Consider the following 26439-nt stretch of genomic DNA (forward strand, 5'->3'; position numbering starts at 1 on the left):
TTGATCCCTATTTTAATACTGTGGCCCCTTGACCGCTACTTTTTCCAGTGCTGCCTTGTGCTTGGCCTCAGGGGCCGTTGTGTAGTCCTTGCCTGCCAAACTGATGGTTCCAGTCCTGCCTGGGTAGGAGGCATGGACGTTTGCAACTGTCCATTGTAGTTCGTTAAAAACCCTGGATGTGAAACACCTGTGTGCTCTTTTAGGGGATAGTGGATATATATAAAATAAATAAAATAGAATTGGGGGAGGCAATCTACCTGCCATACTGTGTTTATTTTGATCAACTCAAAATTAATTCCATCTATACTGCTCAGCTTTGTTAGTTTTATCAATTATCTTTGGATCCTGAACTTACCCATTTTTCCCTGAAACATCTACTTACACTGCCATACGATTTTGGGAAGTCAAAAATATTTGTTGCACCCCTTGTAATTGTATAAAATTTTCTGTAAAGAATATCTGATTTGTGGTTAAAAGAATCCTGCCTACTGCTCGTTGGACGTTGAAACTGCTAAGCATTCTATGCATTTTCTGATTTACAGTGCCTTATGAAGGATACTATGTAAAAAATACCCCTGAAACTATTAAAATCTTCTCTCCCCATTCTTTGTGAATAGGCTCCACCATTGCCTTCAGCCAATCCCCTGCCATTGCCTCCTTCCCCCACACTTTATCAGTTCCAATGTCTCCCTCTTTTTCAATGAACTGCTCTGACTTCACCTTTCCCTGGAGCTTTATCACTTTTCACTCAATTCACAATACATACTTTCTTTTCCTCTGTTAGGATGTTCCACATTTTGTTGTGTATACCATATTTCTCTGAATATAGTCTCCCCCTTTTTTTCAAAAATGCCCTTGGTAAAAGTAAAGGGGGGACTATAATATATTTTAAATTTTTTCCCAAAACTGAAGCCTCAAAATTAGGGGGGGGGACTATGTTCGGAGAAATACGGTAATACTGAAGGGCATGATCCTCTTGAAAGTTCAATTTGGCACCTACTGCTTCAGCATTCCGAGAAATACTTTTGCCATCTCTCCATTACCATTTCAATTTCTATTCACAACAATATCCACCCTCTTTTGGTCCCCTTACAGGTTTTGGAATGTATCTTGCTTGGAATGCATCTTTTCTTAGAAGACCAGGAGCAGTGCTCAAACGCTGATTTTTTCTGGGAAACATGCTCACTTGAGTAAATAATATGAGTACACTTCTGTAAATAAAATGTTTATTTTCAGTCCTGATAAATACTTCTGTTATGTGAAGCAATGACATTCAGCATTAAATGATGGAAGTGACAATGGTGAAAAAAGCCCCGTAAAACAAAATCAAATTATACCGCCATTACATTACAAAATCATTGTTAGGTAGCACTACATTCCTCACACCAGACAAATACTTATCATGTTAACGGGCTAGAATTTGAGACAACTAGCCATGTAAAATGGCCGATTGGCTCCAAATCAATCCATTATTTCACTTAAAAACTCACATTGATTTGAAATAAAAAAAATAGAAAATTGATTAATTTTTTCATGAGTTGGTGATGTCATATCTGTTCTAGTTTCTTCTTGTTTGGGGAGAAATTCTCATTTTGGGAAGGAATGATATTCACACAAGTATAAACTGCATTAAACCATGCAAGGTCAAAGTTAGGAGAGAAGTAGCGAAGATGTGTTGAGTTTTTGAATATTTAACCTTCACTTGTATTATAGACAATTTTTTCCTTAAAAATACAAAATCAGCAAAAAAAACCTTGGTATTTCAGCGAAGTACCAAGAAAATTGGTTGGCACTCATAGAAGTATTAAGATCAAAGTATCGAGATGTTTTTCCTAATAGCTCAAACAGTCGGTGATGGATTGAAAAACATACAAATATGGTTCCATTATACCATTCTGTAATTTTACTAAATGAACTTACGAGTGGACAGCAAACAAAATTTTCATACCAGAGATAAGGCTTCACATGTCAAGGAATGCATTGGTGAGAGCTGTCAAGAAAAACTTGTTTCTTTAACATGGAAACCTAAAGAATAGACAAGTATTGTCCATATCCAAAACATATTAACCAACACTCATATTTTCAATTGTCAAAGGCATTAAAAAATTATCTCACCGGGATTATAAAAGCATTCTAAGGTTCAATGTGAGGCAAATGGTGACCAGTAAATACAGGAACCTGTTAAATACTAACTAAGGTAACAAACCTTCACTTCTAGCTACATGCAGTGGAGGATCTATGGAGGGGGGGTTTGGAGGCCATAGCCCCTCCCTTGGGTATCCAATTTGCACTAGATAGAATGGTAATTTTTTCAGACCACCACTACTGCTGGTAGATTACCCCCACTTAGCCCCCCCTTGTCCCTATCCTGGATCCCCCACTGGCTACATGGAACAGCTTATGAAAGTGAAAATATTTCAAAATATCTACCAGAAAATATACCATTTTCCATGCACTGGTTCTGATAGTTCCAAAAATACTTAAAAGTTTAGAAGCACACTGCATTGATTTAATAAATTTGAAAGATATGCACTAGCTGCTTCTTTTTTCGTACATTAGGCTCTTGACTTAACAAAATTGGGCAAACCAGAATACATTAGATGTGTCCTGAGAAAATAACATGGAGCCACTTGAAATGCCAGTTAAACCCTCCATTGTGTATAGTTGACAACAAAATATTCATGTGCAGCAATCAACGGTATTCAAGGTAGGGAACATACCAAAGAATTAGCAAACGGGTCTGACATTGCTAAGGAGTAAAATTGGGTACGATTTTAGAGCTCACTAAAAATTCTTAATTCTGTGGCTGATGGAACTAAGCAATAAGTAATATTTAATATGAGAGTTATAAAACAAAAGATTAAAAAACCAATAAATGCAACATCATTGGATTTATTTTTAAGAGTGCATGAATAAGGATTGCCACTACCCGAGGACTTACTCCTTCCACAATCACTAAATTCACACAAATGAATCGACTATGGAACTTAAGCTTTTGATGTCTTCACTAGAGGTGTGGCTTAACTGACTGTAAGTAAAGCAAAAAAATGCCGTAACAAATACAACACACACAGCAAAAATTGTGACATTAAATTCAATTCAAAGGCAAGATTTGTTTGGTATTATTTCAGCTACAAACTCTGGGTTTTCATTTCTAAACACATTCACAAGAGGGTATTCAGGACACAACACCAATAAGTGCGCTGCTGATGCACACCAGTTCATGTTTGGGGCTGTGACAACTTTTCCTTGAGCTTGAAATCCAATTCATCATCCAAAATGGAAGTAAATTAACTTGGCATGATAACTGACACACTTATTTGACAAAAAATGGCTCACAAGGAACAAGCAAAAAAGAAATGGGCATTTTCTACAACACCGGGTTCGAAAAATTTACAGGAAATAAGAATTCTGTTCACCAGGTGATTTTTCTTCCATCATGATTTTATCGAGAGATTTCCAAAGTGCTTATCTTAACTAAGACATGAAAAAAAAGCTTTTCGTTTGCAGTTCACATGAAAACAAGCTTCATACCAACACTAAATACTGAAATGATTTAAACAAAGAAGTTGCACACTGTACACACACACACATTTACACAAAGAAACAGCACCCATGTGGATTGAGAATAAATAAATTCTTGGAAATGAATATGTACAGTGTAGTTCCTATATCTACCTAATAAACTAATCAGGAGAAGAGAGGAAAATTTGAACCTGATAGTACAGATGGAGTAAGCAAACAGATTATAGCACACTTGTACTTACACTAAAACTAGAACCAAAATTGTTATAACAATTGATAAGGAAGGTGTACTAAAAATCATAACTGTAACGTAAATTTGTAAAGTAACACAGTACTTCCAGCATTTTTCTACATCCAGAAAAGCATGAAAGTTGAAAGGAATAAATATAAAAATAAGGCAGAAGAAATCATAGTCATTATGATGAAAAGGCATAAATAGAAAAATGGTAAAATATGGGAGTGAAAGAAATGGCTCTCCTGTCATTCTCAAATACTATTGGTAAAAGCCATTCAATAAGAATAAACAAGGAGTGGAAATGAAGTCTTTATCCATGAAATCCCAAAATGTTAATAATTTCACAATAAATGAGATAAGTACCACACATGTTCTTTCGCTTATCTATCCATATTTCAATTGAAAGAGAATCTCATATGTACTTACATCTGAACTGAAAAGATGCATCTCACTGAAAAGCAGTCTCAAAAACATATGCAAGGAGAGGTTAACACGACTTTCTCAAGATTAATAAAACATCCCTCTTTGGTCCAGCATCCCTACAGTATCCAACAATGCAGACAGTAGAAAATGATATTTACTTCCACGAAGCCATTCATTACAAAAAGATGCCATTGATCATCTCCAGCAAAACTCTCTTAACTCATAGACTTCTGGTCAGGTCCTTGATAAAATGAGTTCTTCATTACCTAAGTTTCTCTAATGCAACATAAACCAATTATCGAGGGAAATTTTCAACAGCTGCACCTGATTCCATAATATCATAACAGTCTTATATGTTGCAGTGTAAAGACTTGGATACACAACACATTATTTTCAAGTATCAATTCAGTTTAAAGAAAAAATAGACACAGAAGAATGAAAGCAAGTTTAACATTGTTATCACAAGTCATTTCATTAATTTCCGGTAAACTAATGAAGGACCTAAATGTTTAATAACTTATACACCATCAAGCATTATATCTCTCCGGCAGCAATTAATGCAAATAGAGTAATGGATGTACATATTTTAAGTATGGAAACTTAAGTTAATGCCCATACGAGGGATGGCCATTTAAAAGTAAGCCAAGCTCATTGGGAGAATCATGATTCCTCACCCCAGATGAGCGACTAGAGGGCGACAATTCCACCATGTCTTCTTCTTCATCATGCTGACTGGCAAGTTGATATCCAACATTCCCAACTGATACATACTTCTCCCCATGGTGAGCTACCAAGCACCACAAAACTATGAAGGTACAAATGCACAACGCATTTGTCACTGCTGCAGCATGCATCAGCATTAGCTGATTGCTTTGCATTAAATACTGTACTATGAGAGGGAAAATAATTTCTCCCAATGCTACACCCATTACAAAAAGAGCAGCAACTTTGTTGGACACATGAATATACCTTTCTACCCACAATATACCCGTAGGAAACATAGAAGCCATACCAATCCCAAGAAAGGATGTCCCCAACCAAAGAGCTGTTTCTACTTCATTAGAAAGGGTTGACAGGATAATACTACCAATAGAGCACATGACAAAATTAAAAATTAACATTGAGGTGGGACTAAACCCACTCGCACAAAATATTGATGCAAACCTCATTGCCGCAAATGAGCCCCAAAACAATGCTGTCACACAATTCCCAGTTGAGCGAGATAGGTTGAGATCACTGCGAAGAGCAAAGGATAGTAAATACCGTCCAAAAGTTACCTCCATGCCAATGTTAAAGAAAAAGAACAGGGACATGCACGACACAAGAGAGCCCCATAAATACTTTCGAGATATTTTGTAACGTTCCACGCCATCTTCTTGCTTGGATTTAGGGTCCCTTGGGTTGTGGCATAAAAATCCAAGGAAAACAAGTGAAATGGAAAATACAAACATGCCAACAATTAGATATGTAAATTGGATTTTGTTGAAGCCATATTTCTCAATTCGGTTAGCTAGCACATCAAATAGAGTACTGATATCTTCTGTATCATTGTCATAAGTTCCTGGTTTGAAATGATGTTCATGCTTAGGTGGGACTTCAGATGTATATAATTTAGAAAAAGTAGCTTGACTTTCATTATTAATATTGTAATTATTCGAGGAAATATTTTCATGAGTGTTCAATTTGCTACCATTGTCTTGGAAGAGCTTATCTAATTCATGCACAGTAATATGGGCAACATTTGGGGAAGAATTTGTAGCAGCATTCAGAGATGAAACTCGCTCTGTTTTCTGCTCTAATGTATTCCTGTAAAACTCGCTGTTTCTAGCCTTACTCCCTCTCTCAGCACTCACATTTAAAGCTTTATAGGCACTCTGCAGAGGAGACTCATTGACATCACCTAAGGTCGTCTTCAGTTGACTGCTGCCTGAAACATCTCCTTCACTCCTCACGTCCGTCGGCTTCTCTTTCGCTTCTACAACCTCCTCACTTGGTTTCCCAGCAGAGGATACTACAGTGGATGGAAAAACAGGGGTGGTGCTCCGCCCGTATGAAGTGACATTATCACCACTGATGAGAGGTGTGCTAGTGGGGTTGACCTGTGAAGATGTTGTCACAGATGTACTTACTTCTGTCGTGGAGTTAGCCGCTGTCATACTAATGTTCTCCTGTCCCACATGCAATAACTGTAACAAACTCTGAGATTGGTTTTTTCTATTTTGAGCAATTTCACCTATTTTAATACTACCAACATCAATATCACTTGTGTCATTCACACGAGAACCATATTTCTTCTCTGCACCCTTCACTGATTCAGACATGGAGGGGTTGGCTTCCGTAACATTTAAAACCACCGGTGCACAGGTAGTAATTAAGGTAGAATTAGTGGTAGGGGTTGTCACTGAAGATTGCATTGTAGCAGATGGTGAAGAAGTTGTCAGAGTGGAACTTGAAGGTGCAGGCAAAATGGATTTAGCAGTAACAGATGGAGGTGCTACCAATTCAGGTGGAGGCTTCCCAACCCTTATTCTATCCCAGTCCTTGGTATGATCTAGTTTACCAGCATCCGTGAAGGAAGGTTTCGGTTTGGGAATTCTTGGAGTGGTGGGTGAACTTGGTGCTCGAGTACTATTTGTATACTCAGGTGACACATCAACTTCACTGGCCAGATAATCAACACTAGTAACTAACGAGTCATTTTCTGCTGAGTATTCAAGCTCTGACTGATTTAAGTGTACTTTGCTCAAGGAAGGGGACGATGTTGTCCGGGGTGGCTCTAGGCTGGGAGACACAGAACTTAAATCAGAAAGAGTTGAGGTCATAGGCCACACTTCAACAGAATCACTGCCATTGAAAATGAATGACATATTAGCATGCATTTCATCTCTCCTAACTCTAAAAGTGTCATCTTTTGAATCACCAGTATCAAATACCCTTTCCAGTAACTTTTCCGTTTGAGATTCTGATATGTGAATATTATGGGGAAAGGAACTGTTCACCTCCGATGACACATTGAATTGAATAACTTCCAGAAAGGGGGCTGAGAGCATTGGAGCAATGAATACTCCAAGGCCAAAACTGAAGTGTAGAGCTTGCATGAAGGGGCCACTGTTGCGACCCCACAGGTCTAAACAAAGCACATTACATCCTGAAATCAAAGAGATTAAATTCATTGAGCACTTAGTCTACATAAATATTTTAGGAAAGTACAGACAATAATACTGTATTTACTCGTAGAAGCCGTGCATCTTTTTTCTGGAAATGCCAGTGAATGCCAGTGAAAGTTTTAATGTAAGCCACGTACCATTTTCCCTCAAATTCTTATAGTTTATTTCTCCAAAGTTTAGCATTGAAATTAGGAGAACTTCACAGGAACTACATTTCTAACGTTGTTTAACCTTATTAATCATGGTAACATAAATTTATTGATTTAGCAATGAATCATGAGATCCTATATTAGACCGCACCAAAAAGGTACTAGAAGTTTTTTTCTTATGAGCTGGCCCAAAAATGGAGGTGTGCGGGATACTTGAAGGCACAGCTTACACAAGTCAATACGGTAATGTAATAATTATATAATGTACGTGCTTATGCATACAATAAAAGTATGCAATTAGACAACACCATCTGTTGAAATTATTTATTTTCTTGTCCAACTTAATTTACGCTAAAACTAAACCCATTATGCCCCAATATACCAAACATGGTGCACTTTGCAGATTTGGTTTTGGAGGTGTTAATCGTGTATACACTATAGTGTTAGCTCCAAAATTTTGTGGCTGCATTAATTAAACCTTTATTCATGTGCATTATCTTGCCTGAATGCCACATTTTCAGTACAGTGGCTATTATGTCTGGTTAATGGAAGGAGTGTCATTCATTGCTGGGCAAAAGAAGGATTTATGGCAATGCCATAAAGGTGTTTATTTAATTCAGTTACCTTTGTGTCATCCTTAATTCAATACAATCAGAATTCAATGCAATGCAACTTTAAAAAAATTGTAATGTACATTTAACCCTTTCGCTACTAACGACGAAATCATGCGTTTCTTCACCGGGGAGACAAAAAGGCAAATTTTCGTAGGAGATTTTCCTACACAGGCGAACAAATGCCAAAAATATAATTTCCGTGCTCTATCCCTTTTATAATGGTCGCGGATTCGCAATGTCTTAGTTTCGGGACCCAAAAAAGATGGATTTAGGCCATACCATCAAAATCCAGGAGCAAGTATCTGGACCCTTCGTCTTATATAACCCCTCTTTGTGGTGAGGGACTGCGGTAATTCAATTGTTCATTCAGTCAGTTTTTGAAATAAATATTTGTTCCTTTCTCAAAAAATATAAACTAAGAATTGAATTCTTTGCCTTATGAGGCGTGTTTACAATTTTTAAACGAAATTCTAAAATAAATATTAACTTATATCTCGATTTCAGTATAAACATCAACATGGAAATTGTCGATGCATTAAATGCATTATTATTGACAGTAGAGCTTCGTTCAAAATTTGACAATTCAGATTAAAACAAGGAATTCAATTCAAAGTTGCAATTTATGAGCAAGCAACAATTATCCATTCAGCTAATTCATATAAACAAAGCATGATTGACCACAAACCAATTCTGCTGGTAGGGTTATAAACCATGAAAGGAGGGAGCCCAACTACCCTCGGAGTCCGAGATAATGCAGGGGGGGGTCCCTGCTAAGAAGGTTGAAAAAGGTTGGTGCTGAGTGTGCAATTATCCACAAGACCCTTCTTAATGAATGTCCTGCAAAAAAGCTACATACAGAGGGGAGGGAAGAGTCTCTAGGGGCTCAGTCCAGCAGTCATGCTAAGGCAAGAATGCCACTGTCTCGGAAGGGTTAAACTAACTATAACCTTTAATAAAATACATATGGGTCTTATATGTACAACTGGGTATTGATCAAGAGTTTGTTTCTCAACAGTTAGCAATTTGTTTCTGAATTTTTTTGCATCTTCTGTTCTTTATTTTAAATATCTTTATGAGGTATTTCAACTTCAGATACTCTCTGTTAAATTCTCCGTTATTTTTGTGAAAATTACAAAATTGCAGTGCATTGAAATGTTGTTCTCAGGTAAATCAGATATTAAAAATACATTACCAATAGTAATACAGTGGAACCTCGTTAAAGCGAGTACGGGCTATAGCGACACTCCCGCTATAACGAGAGATAGCCGATGCACCGTCAATTGACCCTATAATAAGCGTATTAAAAAATTCGTTTTTACGACACCCTTTTGGTGCTGCCTCTCGCCATAGCGAGGGTTTCACCGCCAGAAGACTTTCATCAAGACTCTTTAACCTCTGTAATTTCTAGCGATCTGTTGGATATTAAGTTAATGGAGTGCTCAGTCTCAAATTTATGTGGTAAACTGTCGTTCGATACATAAGTAGTTAATTTTGGTGAAAATATTGTGGCATTAGCATTCGCGAATGCTTCATCTTCTTTTGTTCCTCGGACGGCAGAAACCAGTCGGCAGCATACCCGCACGTCCGTGAGTTGCGTGAATAGAAAGCATTTGATGGCAGTCACCATGGCCAAAAAAACACCAAACACGTCTAAGTGAGAAAATAAAAATAAAGGATGAATATGAGAGTGTCGAAATTAATTTATCTTCCTATTCGCTCTGCAAAATTATAAAAACACAGAAGCGCCCAAGGAATGCAGACGATGAATAGTTATAAGGAGCTTTTTTCGGGTGGTTTTGCCCATTCCAATCTGCGGGAACTTCTGAGAAAGGGGCTACGCCCAAGCCTAAAGCGGAACATTTCAGGTATAGATTGCGAATCGAGAATTTTAAGAGTGCAGAAGGTTGATTATACTAATGCGAAGCACCAAAGCGTTATCTCCCCTCATCATTGCTGGTCATGCCTGCGCTGTAAACCCGAAGTCGTGGAAGAAAGGACTCCGATCGTATGTACAGTGGAAGCCCCTTATAACGAGTATGGGATATAGCGACAAGCTCGAATTAGCGACAGCTACCCAAGGAACCATTTTAAACCCTATGATTTAAATGTAAAATAAATTCGTATTAGCGATAATGGCTCGATTCCTCTCTTGCGCCATTCGTAATTACGACAGGTTGACTTTTTGACCACGTGCCACATCTCTGGAATTCAATGCTTTTAAAACGGCATTTTTTCCGCCAATGTCGACGTCTACATGTTCCGTATTCTCCTATTCTTCTTTCCTTAATAAATTTCTCGAGTACACATTTCATTGCTCTTTCGTCATCTCCCTCCCGCGCCTCCGCAGTGACGTTAAAAATTATTCCGCCCGTCTGCTAACACCATGGCTGGTAAACGCAAGTCCTTGGATTTAAAAACCAAAATGAGAATTATTGCAGATTGTGAAAGTGGAGAGTGTTCAAAGAGTGAAATAGCGAGGCGATTTGGAATTAATACATCGACATTGTTCACTATTTTAAAGAAAAAAGAACAAATTCGTTCGGCAGTTCTTAAAGAAGGGCGTCCAAGCACTCAAAAACACCTGCGGCTCGGAGAGCATCCACAGCTAGAAACTGCTCTTTTCTCGTGGTTTTGCCAGCAAAGAGCAGCAGGGATTCCTATCACCAGCCCAATGATGAAGGCTAAAGCTGAGTATTTGTGTGAGAGGCTTGGTGAAGACAATTTTAAGTCCTTGGATGGATGGTTTGCACGATTTTAAAATAGGAAGGGGATATCCCTTCACAAACTATCCGGTGAATCATCAAGTGTTGACGTTAATGCTGTGGAAGGCTGGGCTCCGGTCCTTAAAGACTATTTGGACAATTACAGCCCCTGCGATATTTACAACGCGGATGAGACGGGCATATATTTTAACCTTCTCCCGGACAAAACTCTCGCCACTTGAACGGACCCCTGCAAAGGAGGGAAGAAAAGTAAAGACCGCGTAACTGTTCTTTTATGCGCCAATATGGATGGTTCAGATAAGTTAAAACCGTTCATGGTGGGGAAATCTGCCCATCCCCGATGTTTTAAGGGAGTTAAAACTCTCCCTTGCACTTACAAAGCAAATAAAAATGCTTGGATTACGGCTGCTATCTTCACGCAGTGGTTACGAGCGTTTAATGCCAGGATTGGTGAAAGGAATAAAAAAGTACTATTATTCATTGACAATTGCCCAGCCCACCCACCAATAGAACTAAGAAACGTTAAAATTGTGTTATTGCCGCCTAACACTACGAGCTTCCTTCAGTTCCAGTCAGCATTCCTATCAAAAAGTGTGCGCTACTGCCGCTAGAGGTCTCTACATCCACTGATATTGCGTCTGATTGCGTGAAGCTCTACGAAACATAAATATTGCTAACAGACAGACAAAGAGTGGACTTCATTTATCATTTGGCCTTCTATTTATTTGAAACAGTTTTTCACCCTTTCCATCGAATATAATTGATATGACTAATATGCTTTTAGATGCCGTAATGCTGTTCGGTTTCGTGATTCCGATAGCATTTGAGTCGGCTGTTTTGAAACACGATAGTAAACCATTCATACAGGCAGACTTGAAGCATAAGAAGATTACTTCCACCTTCATTCCGCCGTTAACCTGAAAAAGATAGAATTGCAATGCTCATGTGGAACCCTAAAATTTTATCACGCTCCTTTCGTCACCCAATTGCAGCAGCCACTCATCATTTTCATTACTACTCGGAAAGATAGAAGGTATGAATTTTTGAACAGATTCCGAAGTTTTAGCATTTAATAGGCTGATGCAAAGCCATAACTGGTAGTTATGACATGTATATTTGGAGCATCCAAGAAATAAGGATAATAACAGCTCATAATGCACAGTTCAGTACGAGTGAGTCTGAAGCTGGGACTTTTAAAATCGACTTCTTAATGCTTTGGCATATAGCATCCTGCATAATTACATATGCTTTAATCATAGATTGCAAGTGAATATGATCATTAGTGAATTAAATGTTCAAAATAATGATTTAAAACGGCTATCATGCTGCAATTTTCGCCTCTCAGCAAAAACAGCCGTGGTGACGCCTGATGAGTGATTTTTTTGTGACGATGTAATTGCATTCGGTAACAACGACAACTCACTATAGCGACAGATTTCTCTGTTCCCAACAGCTGTCGTTATAAGGGGCTTCCACTGTATCTTTAGAAGTATTCCCCGCGTCATATAACATAGACGAAACGGAACTTTTTTACATACAACTTCTCGACAAAACCCTTGCAGTATGAGGTATTTCTTGCAATGATGCCTCAAAAGGTAGGTAGTGCGCCTCAGCGATGATGTAGGATGTACGAAGCAATGATACTCAGCGTGAATTGCCCGGATGGACGTATTTATTCTCCGTTGCGGATTTACAAGGGTGAACTATTCGCGTCAATGGTCGGAGTCGTACTGGCGCTCTCTTTTGTCACGTGGGTAGCAGAGCATCCCCTGGTGGCCGCTGGAAGAACTCGCAGAACAACTAACTCTCGTTTGCAGTGCCGTGGTAAACTCGGTGTATTACTTCAAATACGTCGCGAGCGTAACACTCAAAAAGAAACTTTTTTTCAAAAACGGCAATTTTAATCACATCATTTTTCAAGCTTAGCAAACTTTTTCCCGTAGATTATGTAGGTATTACATTATTTGATAGAAAAAGTCTTCCAAGGCGGGAACGTTATACAACCTTCCACCGTTTTCGCCTGTAGAAACAAATGTAATGCGTTATTTCACTTCACTGCCGCATAACGTACAGAAACAATAACCATACACCAATGGAAACATTTGAGGCATTAAATAACCGCGATACTGTTTTATCAATTAATTTTTGAATTTTCAGTGGAAAATACCAAAATAATAGAATGATCACGTAAATGAACTAATGAAGTGCATAGAAAAATGGCTTCGTCGGTTGTGCATTGGCATAATGATTGACGAAACAATGCTTTCCATGATTTTTATTCAGTGCGGCGCTTATAAATTGTTTGAATAGTTAGTCATTGTTTGAGTAAGGAAATTTAGTGATGCAAAAAAACACCGCCTTTCGTCTGGATTTATGCTTACGTTTATCGGATAGATGTTTATCTGTCACCGCACCACTCCTGTTCCTGTATATCTGTTCGCAACAGGTATATTGGCTATTATTTGCTCCACCTCCGGTAAAGCGACAATTCGCTATAGCGAGTGTTTATTAGTACACCGTGGGGTGTCGTTATATCGAGGTTGCACTGTATTTAATTCTGTATCAGTTATAATAAAATTCCTGATACCATGCCAGCACATTGAGTAAAATGATTTGATAGGATACTAACCAGTGTCAAGGAAGCCCATGACTATTCCAAGAATAACCATTATGCCTTTCAACAGCCATAGTATTTTACACCATGGGGTAATGGTAATAAATAATGATGTGAGCAGAAGACTGATGAAGAGAAGAAAAAGACGATTGAAGCGGTCAAACAAAACCCCACCTGAAAAGAATTCAATGAATTAGGATTTTTCAATATTCCATACGATTAGAACAAGAAGCATCACAAATTTCGCAGAGTTATTTAGTTGTTTAGACAAACTTTAATAAATATCTTTTACCATATGAAACACAATTTTCACAATCAGACAACCCTAATTAATTAGTAATATAAATCAAGTGCTTCTTTACAATGCTAATATTCCAGGCTCCTAACTGGTCTTATATTTTTGAGCTCGCTCAAAAAATACCATAAAAACTTTTACATAACTAGAGTAAATGAGTGAGCTTATAATAATAATCATGATAATGGTTTTAGGTTTGCAATTTATTTTCTTGACATCTCTTCCTCATGGCTATTGCCGTAAAGTAAGTACATACATGCTTACTTTATGCTATTACATGATCAATTAAGTTTTCTGGTCCGCTTAATAAACTATGCCTGAGTCACAATCATCACCATAAGTCAACAATCCTAAGATTGCTTTGACTCAGCTCTTCATTCCTCTCTCCTATTCACTAGCCTTTTCATAGCGACATATTTATTTCTTGAGTCACTATATGGAGGTATATTTTACACAACAATTAAACCTGAGTAACAGACAGTAAGTAGCATTTATACACCCATGCCTAGATTAGCACAAGGGATGTGTTCCTTGGGGTCTTTGTGCTAATCGAATTTGCATTATTCGAGACCATTTTAACATGGGGAAGATAGGGATGCATTCCCAGTAGCATTGGGGTTGGGTATCAAATTTTTCTGTTAACCATGTGTGGGTGGGCTAACATCTAGGAAAAAACATGCTACAGTACATTGCCAGCAGGTGACAAATTTTCAAACCAGTCTGAAAACAATGCTTGTGTCACCCAGGCCCTTTTGTCTTGAAGCTTTCGCCTGATGTCTTAGAGCAATCACCACCCTCATCTTCTTTTATAGATTCAAATAAAGCCACAGATTTTGCACAAAATATCTGCCTGTGATAAAGGATCATCATTTGACCGTTTATGATAAATACAGGGAATCAGAAGTCTTTCTGTTTTTTATCCAGCAATGACCTTCGCCTACATGTTGACTGCTTGGCTGCAGTTGGTGTGACTTATGTCACAGACGTTTTAACTTCGTTTCTATTCAGAAAAATAGTGCAGAATGCCACCATCATGAGCTTAACCTTGCGTGCAATATCGCTTTGACACTCTCCATTTTCAAAGCAATAGATCACTTTCAATTTCTCTTCTATGTTTATGCTTTTTCTTGTTAACTTCTTGGTTATTCCATCTGCATTCCAATTTTTACCATTGTTCACTCCATACGGCTGTATCAAAACGTTCTACTCCTGAACAAAAGCCAGACTGTATTCCAGAGATGCAGAGGGCTTACGATTGCCAGAAGGGAAAGAAGCCAATGTGTTTGAGACTCTCTCACAGACCCTTTTATGTGTTGATGCTATTCGTACGCAACGCGGCCACCACTCCATTTCTCCCCTGTGCATACCTATAACCTTAAAGACTTTAAAGGTGGACCCTTTACATGGAAGTCGATTTGCCCAATAACCTAGGACAGCAAAACATACATCTCAAACCGCATAGTTTGAAAAAACACATTTTCATGAGCTTCAAACTTAATTAATGATCAAATTAAATTAATATCATTCTGTAAAGGAGACGAGATAAATTACTTCCATAAGTCGGCTACTCGGACCGCATAATGAGTTATGTTTTCAGCCATTGCGTAGCAATGCATTTTGACGAATTTATAAACAAAGAATAAGATTTGAGGCAAGAAAAGGTATTAATAAGCATAAAATAAGAGTAATTTTGTGTGTACTTAGCGCAAGTTCATGGTTTGTCATGAGAATGCTAAGGTTATTTCATTTGGTAAAGCAGTGTTCGGAAGTTTCCCTGAGGAATGAATTTGCACTAAATAACGAAATTGCGCTAAGCAAGGCATGGATGTAATATCTTCCCGACTCCATTCCATGGTATTAAATGTAGTTTAACTATAATTAATATGACAGTACATTACCAATATAGTATAGTGGAGTAGCCAGGATTTTGAAATGGGAGAGTTTACCAGAGATTTGGGGGTGTATGGAAAACACCCTCCCCGGGAAAATTTTGTGATTTTTGATGCTGAAAACATATTTTTAGGACTCCGATACAGTAATTTTGTAGACGTATTTATTAAGAGTTATTTATTGAGGCCATCTTACTTGTTTTTGTATATATATTAGAGATGCGTGATTAGTATCCGCAAATACTCGAATACATCAAAGTACTCGATATTTCAGATCTCGAATAATTATGACAAAAATTACCATCTCGAATATTTTGAATTTTGCGCCATACACTGTCGCATGCATGTCGTTGGTAGCTGACTCAGAAAAACAAAGGACTCTAGTCGTTCAGTGCATGCAGCGCGGTTTTAGGCAAGTTGATGAACTACATCAAATACATAGATTAGAGTAGTGAAAAGATAACGTTTGACGTGGGGAACCGAAAATGATCGGGGGGAAAAATCCTAAAATCCCCGGTTTCCTCCACGAAACCCCTAAAAAAATTAAAAATGGCAGGAAATAATATCGACTTTTGGGGTACCATCCGTTACCTATTGAGCTACTGCTCCCGAACCGTTCCACTCATCGGAAAGATCATCACGAATTCGAAGACTGCGAGGATGCGGGCTTCCCCTGACGTCAGTTTTTTTCCTTTATACAGAACCATGGCTCCGCAATGACGGGTCAAAGTTGATAAAGGATCGAAATTTTCATCAAAATAACAGTAAAATAACTTCATATGCGCGGACCCCTAGCTATGAATGCATCAATACACCAACATTCAAAAAATCATTTCCACCACTTCTCATTCTATGCTCATTCAGGATGAATCCACACGATGGAACTCCCTTTTTCAAATGATGAGGGGTCTTCCGGAACAGAAGCAAGCCATAACATTAGCTGCCTCTAACCTGAGTTTAATGTAGACATAACTTTACCACAGTGCGATGCTATTAACCCCTTCCCTGATTCGGATGAGATATCTCGTCCTAAGAAGACGCGCAAAAACTGACGCGGCCGAGTTAACTCGTCCTATGTCAAGTTGGCTTCTTCTTTCGTGATCTGGACGAGATATCTCGTCCCCTTATTAGAAGTACGTAGTTTTGCCGTGAGAGTGCATACGTGTCTTCACAATGCATGATATCCGGCAAACTTCTACGTTTTTTCGAGGTCCAAAAGAGGGGAAAAATCTATTATTTCTCGTAATGTTTATGTTTCTAAACCTATTGTGTATCGAGATGTGATAAATGAACAAAGAAACAATGCGTTTTATAAATAACTGCGATGACTTTTCGCAGAGTTTTTATCAATCGTTGGAACAGCCGAGGTGAGTCGGCAGACAAGTGCCGTCTTGCTATTCTGAAGGTCGCACGTTCGAATCTTGCTATCGGAAAGGATGTTGCATTATCTTTATTCCGTGAATAAATTAATTTGAAACATTTTATAAACACTACTAAGCAAAACTATCATTACTTACTCTTCAGTGTAGTCGACGGGACCTCGTAAATAAATTACGTCCAAGCTGCTATTCCAAAGGTCGCGTGTTCGAAAGCCATTTCTGTCAACTACGTAACAGTAGTCGGGAACTTTCTGATAATGTCTTTTTCAGCAATATGGTGTCAAAATCTTCGCACCGAAAATAAACTTGCTCAGTGATGTTTTATTGTCTTTTTTCTTTATAATGACAAACTAAATCTTTGTTTTTTAGTTTTCCGTTTGTTATTTAGCTACAAATACAACTGATTATTATTTCATTTCTGTAAGTTCGTCAATATTTGTGACCGTGCATAGATTTGACATAGAACCTTCGGCTATTCAGCTATTTCTCCCTTCCAGGGAAGACATATTTTCTATCTCCCAACCCCCTTGTTTATCCATCCCTTCTCTTCATCCATTGTTCTCTCCCCTCCGAATTTCCTTTTACGCACTGTCTACGCACTGTCGCGGCCGCCCTTTCATCCTTTTCATCCTCCTCCCCTCCGATCTCCCTTTCATGCAACCACTGCACCCTCATCGGTTTTTCCTTACTGCCCTCCACTTTCCCTTTTTACAGCCGCACATGACAAAAAACACTCTTTCTCACCATTTTTCCCTTCCCAATGCCTCTGACCCTCATGTTTTGGTTTCTTTGCCTCTGTCCTTTTACCACTATCTGTTTTGGGTTACTTACACTCCCATTCCATAAAATTCTAGTGTCAGTTCTATGGAGTCTTTTGGAGTGTTCACAGCTAACATTTATTTCCTCTGCGAATTACTGCACAAAGAGCTAGATTCGGCATAAAAACTTTTGTTCTCTGCGAGTCCAGCACTGGATACGTCTGGTCAACAATCATTTATACCGGGAAAGGCACTACTCTTGACAAAGACTGAAAGCAAGCCAATGTCCTCCCAAGTGGTATTGTCACTGATGAAACCACTATTTGAAAAAGGGTATTGCGTCACGACAGACAATTTTAATACCTCTCCACAACTAGCCGAGGAACTAGTTTCTATTCTTGTGATACTTATGGAACTGTGTGCAGAACAGGAAAGGGGATGCCAGAGGGGCTGAAGAAGAAAAAAATGAAGAAAGGAGATGTGGCAGCTTTCCGTAAAGGAAAAATTTTGGTTCTTCCCTGGAAGGACAAAAAGGAAGTAACGTTACTCTCTACAGTTCACAATAGGGAAATGAGAGAGGTGCAGAAAAGGGGGGCAGTGGTTATGAAACCAAAGGTAGTCATCAATTACAATGAGGAAATGCGGGGTGTTGACAGGGTAGATCAGCATTTGGCTGACTATCCAATCCCAAGAAAAAGAGGGAAAAAATATTGTAAAAAATTATTTTTTCATTTGATGGAAATTTGCTTATGGAATTCATATGTTTTATGTCGAAAAACAGGTGGTGATAAAACACATTTGCAATACAGGCTGGACCTAATAGATAAAATGATTGAACTGTACTTCCCAAGTGTTACCTCCCCTAAGGCAGGTAGGCCACCTGCAAAAGCCCATCCCCTCCGAATTACCGAGAGGCATTTCCCAGACATAATCCCACCCACGGAAAATAAGTCAAACCCAACTCGGAAGTGTGCCGTGTGCTCCCAAAAGCGAGATGCGCGTGGAAAAATGGTGAGGAGGGAGAGTCGCAATTTTTTCCCTGACTGTAATGTGGGTGTTTCAAAGTATACCACACAAAAATAGACTTTTAGTTTATATAATACTAGCTGACCCGGCGAACTTCGTACCGCCTAACAATCAATGAGCTTACAGTTTACTTACACCATTTATAAATCAAGAGCGGCTGTATCATTTTAATCATGTTTAATTTATTATAATAAAATAAGGATACAAATTCAATAAAACTACGTAAATGAGTACCAAAATTACTTGTCAGAAAGACATTTTCTTTATTGAATCTACATATGGTGGATCGGAGCACGTTTACGCGGATTTTTTTCAACAAATTTTCTTACGTTTTAGCTCAAGAAATTTTGGGCATTGTGGTGCAAGAATAAAGCAGTTCATGAAATAAAAATTATACGCATTCAGTTGTTGGCTATTTGCGTTATTAGCTGTAAAATAATGTTTTTAGGTCCAAGTCTGTTGCATACACTTGGCCCATTCAGGGGGGTGGTTGACACGACCCCAGACCGACGCTTGACTGATGCTCAAAATCGTGCAAGAAAGAAAAGCCCCTATGAAGCAGCATTCGCATTAAATGACTTAAGGCGCGCCAGTTTTAGTATCTCTGTTTGGAAAAAATGCACTACGTAAACGTACTGCATGCGTAAACGCACCACGGTGAGCCCTACACATTCGGGTTTAATGTCTTGCGTCAAGCACCTTCTGAGAAACAACAGTTTTTGTTTTGTTATCAGGCGCAAGATGAAGCGGATGAAGCTAAATAAATATAGCGAAGCAAAGCAGTGACGCAGCGAGGGGAGGTTTTGGGGGATAAACCCCCCCCCTCCAAGAGCTTAGAGAATTTTTTTATGAAAGATTTTGTTATTAATGTTTGGGGGACGGATGACTAAAAAACAAAACATATTTAACTATTCACACAGCCACAAAACCCACTATTTTGAACCATTTATCTTAAAAAATGTCTGGGGGAAGTGCCCCCACACTTCCCGCTTACCTTAGCGAGTTTTCTATACCCTACAGACCCGTGGTATTAGCTGCGCCCAAAACCCCCTATCCTAGCTACGCACTTGAAGCGAAGGAAGAAATACAGAGGATGGTTTATCGACTCGTGAACATAGCACGCTAAATTGACCATGAGAAAATCATGGGTTTTCATTAGCACATGAGCACAAACAACACAAAAAGTGAAAGAATGACCATGCGATTTTTTAATCGTTATCACGAATGCAACACGAATTGTAAATTGAATACATTTAAGCTCAAAAGGGCATATGAGTTGAGATCATAGTATCTACGGAATGAGGACTTCCTAACCTTTGAATTTTCCTTTGAGTAAAGTTGCGTGAATCACATTCATCGCCAATTTTTTTAATGATCAAACACGTTCCGTTGGATAGTTATGGTTGGTTTAGGCTTCGAAAGATCATGAGCACAGCACATGAGGACATTACCGTTTGTCAACAATTGCTTGGAGATTTGTTTACAAACACGGTAGTGAAGTGTCAACTCGAGCTGGGCCACGGTTGGGCTTACAATCAGCTCGAATTAAATTTTTTAAATGTAATTTCAATTTAATTAATGTTTTAAATATATTTAGTAATTGAAATGTTATATTGTTACTAAATTCAGTTATTAAAGTGGTAAAAACAAAACAAATTATTTAATTTGTAGTTTTGACCGACTTATCAATTATTGTGTTACTATAACTCCTAAAAGCATGCCCATAGGAAAGAGATGAATTTTTTTTGTGAAATTATCCTTTTTTTAATGGCCTATATGTTAACCCCGTCTGAGACGAATCCAAAGAACCAAATCTCATTGAAATTGGTGCAGCCGTTCTCGAGTTATAAGTGTTCTAACTAACACGATTTTCGACTTTCTTTTATATATATAGATTTTACCGTTTCAAATTTGGAGTTTATATTAATATTTTTCTAACTCCATCGTCTGTTTTTATAGTGAGTAATTTTTGTGACTATATTTATTGTGAAATATTTTACTTGATTTTTATGCTAGAATACATGAAATTTTTTTAAAAGTGATATAATAAGAGTAAATTTTAAAATAAATGACTTCGTAAAACACTTAAATGAATGTTTTTTATTTAATATCTACCTGAAAATAATTAAAAAACGTAATAAAATAATATGACATTTTTTGTGATATTTGTTGAGAAATATCCGTCAGTGAAGGGGTTAAGCAATTGATTGATGTTCTGATGTTTTTGAAGGAGCAACATTTCTTGCTAGTGGAAGTGCAATCACAGCTTCTTAAGTTATCCCTCTTGTGAAAAGCATTACATATTAATTTCCTAGAAACTAAGAAGTTTTCGCATAGTCATCTACAAGGTTTCGTCGATGATTTGCTGTTTTCCAGCAAAATTTGGTGTGAATTTCTGGAAAAAGAACAATTATTCACTTTTGCCATAATTCTTGATGTGCAATTCAAAATCGGCGATTTCCAAGATTCAAATAATGTTGAGATGATTAAAATTCAGTTGGCTTTGGAGATGACAAGTCTGTCTAAACGATGAATTGGATGGATGAGGCAGATACTTTGTGGAGATCATCTCTGTCTAAACGAAGTCACCCAACAAAAACAGATACCTACCTTAAGAAAAGTGCAACCGAAAATAGCTGATGCAAAGCAACAGCAATCAATGTGGGGAATTTAGTCAAAATAAAAAGTTTATTTATTAAATGTATTTGATATATACCTTTCTTATTTATACATTCATCAAGTGAAATAGAAGAAAAAACATACGTTTAATATCCTTTGCACGATTCTTGTATTTGAATATTCAAGCAATAATTTAACATTCGAATTCAATATTTGAGTTCGAGAAATCTGCTATTCGACCCATCTCTAATATATATATGTACATGATAGTTGTCAAATGGTATTCTTTCTCCCAAAAAAGAATTGCACTCAATGACTTGATGGAGGCCCTTATGCATATAAGAAGCATTATTACCAAGGAATATATAGATAACCTAAAATAGCAGAAAGGACATACCAATAAATGATCCAACAAGATAACCTGATGCACGAGCAGTATAGATGCTGGTATGAGGAGCCATTGCATGATCTGCTGGATCCAAAATTCCTGGCATTGGGATAGCCATGCATAATCCCTGAAAAATGACAACTTATATCACTTAACCACCCAATTCAATTGATATTCATTAGGACCAACAGTGAACTCCTGCTTATCCAGGCGAGTAAAGGGGAGAGGCGGCAAGAAAAATCAGAAAACACCATCTGTTACTTTTGATTGCCTCAAGGACTCATTGAGATCTGTTTTTAGACTGCAGAATTTATTTATAGCAATAATGTCATTGTACTGTAATGGTTGGCCCCATTACAATATGTGCTCCCTTGATAGATTTTTTTTGTGAGATTAAAATAATGAGCCTTGAGCAATTTATCCACGGATACCCTGCAATATGGATAATTGGGAGTTTACTGTAGTTGTGGAGCATGCTCCTTGATGGCAGCGAGGCATTAACAATGACAGCAGCAGAGACGTCACAGGAGGAAGCATTCAAAATGTGGTGGTCTACTTGTTACTATTGAGGAATCTTGAGAGCTAATTTGCCTCCACAAACTATTGACCAACCTCATTCTCCCTTGCAAATGTAGGAATTACCGTCACCTTCAATCTCAGCCTGAGTCTTACTTTTATCTGCATATGGTACAATAGGATTAATTGACAATAGTGATGAGCAAGGGTTAATGCTTACTGCCCCTCACAAGGAAATGACTCAGCTGTGCTACAAAATAAGAAAATATTCCAAGCAGAAATTTGTGGGTATTCGGCAAGCATCTTTATTTTTAAGTCCACTATGCGAGGATTGAAGACAATTTTGTTAAAAAATGCTTTAACCCATCAGTGCATAGCATCCGATATTTTGGACGCGCATATTTAATTTTTTTTCTGGGCTCCAGTTGACTTGCGCTATATTGTGATACCACATTAAGTTCAAATGGATGTCTGACTTCACAGCTCCGCTAGTATTTTAGTTGCCTTCTTGAATTTATCGACTTGACAAGCATTTATGTGAGACATGTCATTGAAAAATTTTCAGTCACTTACAGACGGGGTAAGTAAATCATTTTTTATTGAAGTATTTCGCTCAATATGTTGATAACTTTTATCTCATTTTTGTTCTAAAAGTTGATGTTTTTAAATTTCCTATTTCCTCAAGTTTTGGTATACTATTTTGTATTTGTTATCGACAACGAAAACTGACCATCCAATATATCGGATGCCATGCACAGGGGTCAGTTTTGGTAACTAATCTAAAGATGGCTACTCTTATATTACAACCTCAAATTTTTGTTTTACTATTGCATGTATGATCATAAAATTAAATTAAGTTTTTTAACGGTGGAGTACAAGCATATCGTAAGTAACTATCCATAAAAATGGCAATAAATTGGCAATAAATAAACAAACACCCAATGTCACCTCCGTAGGTGAATAATGATGCAAACTTACATTTGCTGACTAAGTTGCATATATACTAACTATAAAAATGAGAACCTAGCTTTGGAGAAGAAGGAAGTTATTGGCATTCCTCGGTGATATGGTAATGTCAGGCTAAGCTAAATCTTTTTTATATTAAAAGAGGATCTCAGTTTGTCTGTCTGCTACCCATTTCCATACGGCTGCATGGATTGTGGCCAAAGTCAATACAGAGGTGCATCTCATGCTCCAAAACCACGTAGTGCTACTTTTAGTTGTGTCCCATGTGTCCTTTGTATCATTTTCTCATTACCGAACCCTGCAAGTGCACTAAGCGCCACCTAGCACCCATTTCCCACTATCTGCTTACTCTCCCACCTTCCAATAAATCCCCATTTACTCTGCTATGTTTATATACCTTCCAGTTCCAATATTGCCTTTTATCGCAACTTCACCGTTCTAAGATAAATGGCCTACGAAGATCCTTGCTGAGCTTTTAACCGTGCATTCCGACAAATCGTGCTTCTTCATACGTTCTTTCATATTTTCCCATTGAGAGATCAATAAGACCATGAATTCCAAGATTTAGGTTTCCCCGTCTCTGGGTACTATCCTTCCCGAGCAACGCTGGGTGGCCGGCTAGTATCCTAATAAACGCGTGTATTGGTCCAAAGAGTATGATGTGCCCACACATTTACTGGAAAGTATTTGCTTTAACCGATTTGAAACTATATTACGACATTTACTCCTGAATGACAGCTCAAAAAGTGAAGGAAATGACCGTCTGTTCAAAATCAGACTATTTATGACGATGTTTGAAACTGCCAGCCAATTCTTTGGTGTCCTGGAAGAAAATGAATTGATTGTTGAGAGCATGATACCCTATTATCGGAAGCATTATTCAAAACAATGTATTAGGGAAAGCCAATTCATTTGGCTTTAAAAATTGGGCCTTATGTACCAGTGCTAACACTTCAAGTGTACTCCGGTAAAGTACCCCACAAACCAAGGCACTTTGGTCTAACAAGGGGAGACCACGTACCTTGCTCCGCCTTTTTCAATGCCGTATTTTTCATGGCCTTCAGAATGGTGAACACATCCCTGAACTAGTAGTGGTTCCGTTAAATGGCTGTAATTAATTAATTTTCATGCGGTACTTTTCACAAGCAGTATATAATTCCAAAATATCGCACCTCTAACCAGACTGGTCAGTTGGGGTAGTGATAGCGTATGTGACTCCCTACTAGGGGGCCAGGGTTTGGAGCTTCGTCATGGAAGTATATTTTGCTGTCTTCCTTGTGATCCTACGGTGTCAAGTTTATCATTAATTTTAATTGCAGCAAGCATAGGCATGAGACAATTTTTTTATCATCATAATAGCGTTTAGGTATTTAAGCAGTGTCATTTTAAATGTGAAGAAATGAAGGCTACACTCACTACTCTCTTCAAAAACATACCGAAAGATTAAAGGCTATAACAGTGGCTTTTTTTCGAAGAAATGACACTTGTCGGTGGGCCTCTTGTTATTATACTGGATGGGCTACAGAAGATTTTAGGAACCGGTGAGCACAAGACACATTTGGCGTAGTTGTTGGTTTTAACCCTCAAGCAGGCGCAACTGTTATTTTTACACCACCCGGCGAATGGCGTACTTTGCCCATGATGTGTGCATATATGATAACACTCGATTTTAGCTAAAATTAATCTTTATTTGTAGAAATTAGTTAAATCTTGTACATTTATAGGTGATACAGATATAAAGGTACACAGGTGGTACACAGCCGGTCCTGCAGCGTAATTTATATGCATCGGGTGACGGGTTCCTCTTGCTGATATAAAAAAATTAGCTACAATACCTCAAACCTTGAAAACTCGCAATATAGACAGCCAAAGTACATTGTAAGAATACACGAGACAATTCCAGCCCAGATTGAACGTACAATGTTAAAATCCTTGGTATTCGAAGATTGACGAATTTTATAAGCCAGCGCGCGCCCAGTCCAGGGTTATCAACTTTTATTTCATCCTATTTGTTAATTGAAATTCTATTTTGGAATGGTTCTTTTAGCCCATAGGTACGGTGTAAGTGAACTCCCTTTGGAGTAAAGTGAATTAAAAGTGTTCAAGAGATATGGCATTTTATATTTGTTTTGTGTTCTTATTAACCCTCTCCTTCCTAAACCGCCCGAAACCGGCCGTAAACATTTCCCTGTCATGCACGAAGTTTAAATACCCATTTGCCTCACTGGTAGACCTATTTTTCTCCGCGATGAGGAACTGACGCAGGTTACTTTAATTAACTTGCAATAACTTGAAATATATTTAATTGTTTTATTTTAAAATTTGTATACGTTTTAAGAATATATTAATTTATTGAAAGAAGTTGGCCTTACATTATATTGAATTTAATTCCCTCCTTCAACTCCATTTTCTTGGTGATATTGATGATAACATCCTAATTTGCAAAGAGGTAAATCGCATCCCATGCATTTCCATGACGTTTCTATGCTCCAACCAGCAGGAGTTTTTCTTTTCTTCGAGCTGCAATAGGCACACACTTTTTTCTCCCCACGATCTTTACAAGAGAGTATTGCTGTCTCTGTGAAAATGTGCCCATCGGAAGGATTCTTTTACGTCCTAATACTTTACACGAGGAGAATTTCCCTATCATCTGCCTGTAAAGCGCTAAACAAAAATTCTTGTGTTACTCCATGCCTAGTATTTGAGGGTGAATTGGTTTCTTTGTACAAAATAAAACTGTTCACTATAGCCTTGTTTACAACGAAGGCAAATAAATATTTCCACCACTTTTTTGTTTTCCTACCTAAGCCATAGTAGCACCTCCTTTGATCAGCTCTGTCAACACCACCCATGTATTTGGTGTACAATTCAACTGAATTTGGACAGGATACCATAGTTTGTTTGTTCCCTTTTCCTGTTTTTCTTAGTACATACATAGACTTTGTTATTGGGATCGCAATTGGTTTGAAGGATACAAATATCCCGATTATCATGCCAAACCGTTGCAGTAACTTTTCCGCTCTGTGAATTTCTACTCTCTCCTCTTTGGTGTCCAAGTTTTTTTGGATATTTAAATTCCGCAGGCCATTCTTTACGAGATGATCTTGTAGTAGCGCATGCGTATGTGTTATTCATAAGTAGCAATTTCATGAG

At 38.0% G+C, this 26439-nt stretch overlaps 1 protein-coding gene across 1 annotated transcript in view; it reads right to left on the bottom strand.

Annotated features, from left to right (window-relative positions):
• Positions 1 to 1209: 1209 nt before the first annotated feature.
• LOC124170478 overlaps positions 1210 to 26439 on the bottom strand; it is a 30988-nt gene continuing 5758 nt past the window's right edge. The window contains exons 3-5 of the mRNA XM_046549200.1: positions 21814 to 21931; positions 13466 to 13624; positions 1210 to 7331 (exon numbers count right to left, since the gene is read on the bottom strand). Of these exons, the coding sequence (XP_046405156.1) occupies positions 4789 to 7331; positions 13466 to 13624; positions 21814 to 21931 (2820 nt within the window). The 3' untranslated portion in view covers positions 1210 to 4788. The remainder of the gene's footprint in view (positions 7332 to 13465; positions 13625 to 21813; positions 21932 to 26439) is intronic.

This window comes from Ischnura elegans, chromosome X, assembly GCF_921293095.1.
Source record: "Ischnura elegans chromosome X, ioIscEleg1.1, whole genome shotgun sequence".
Taxonomy (NCBI): Eukaryota; Metazoa; Arthropoda; class Insecta; order Odonata; family Coenagrionidae; genus Ischnura; species Ischnura elegans.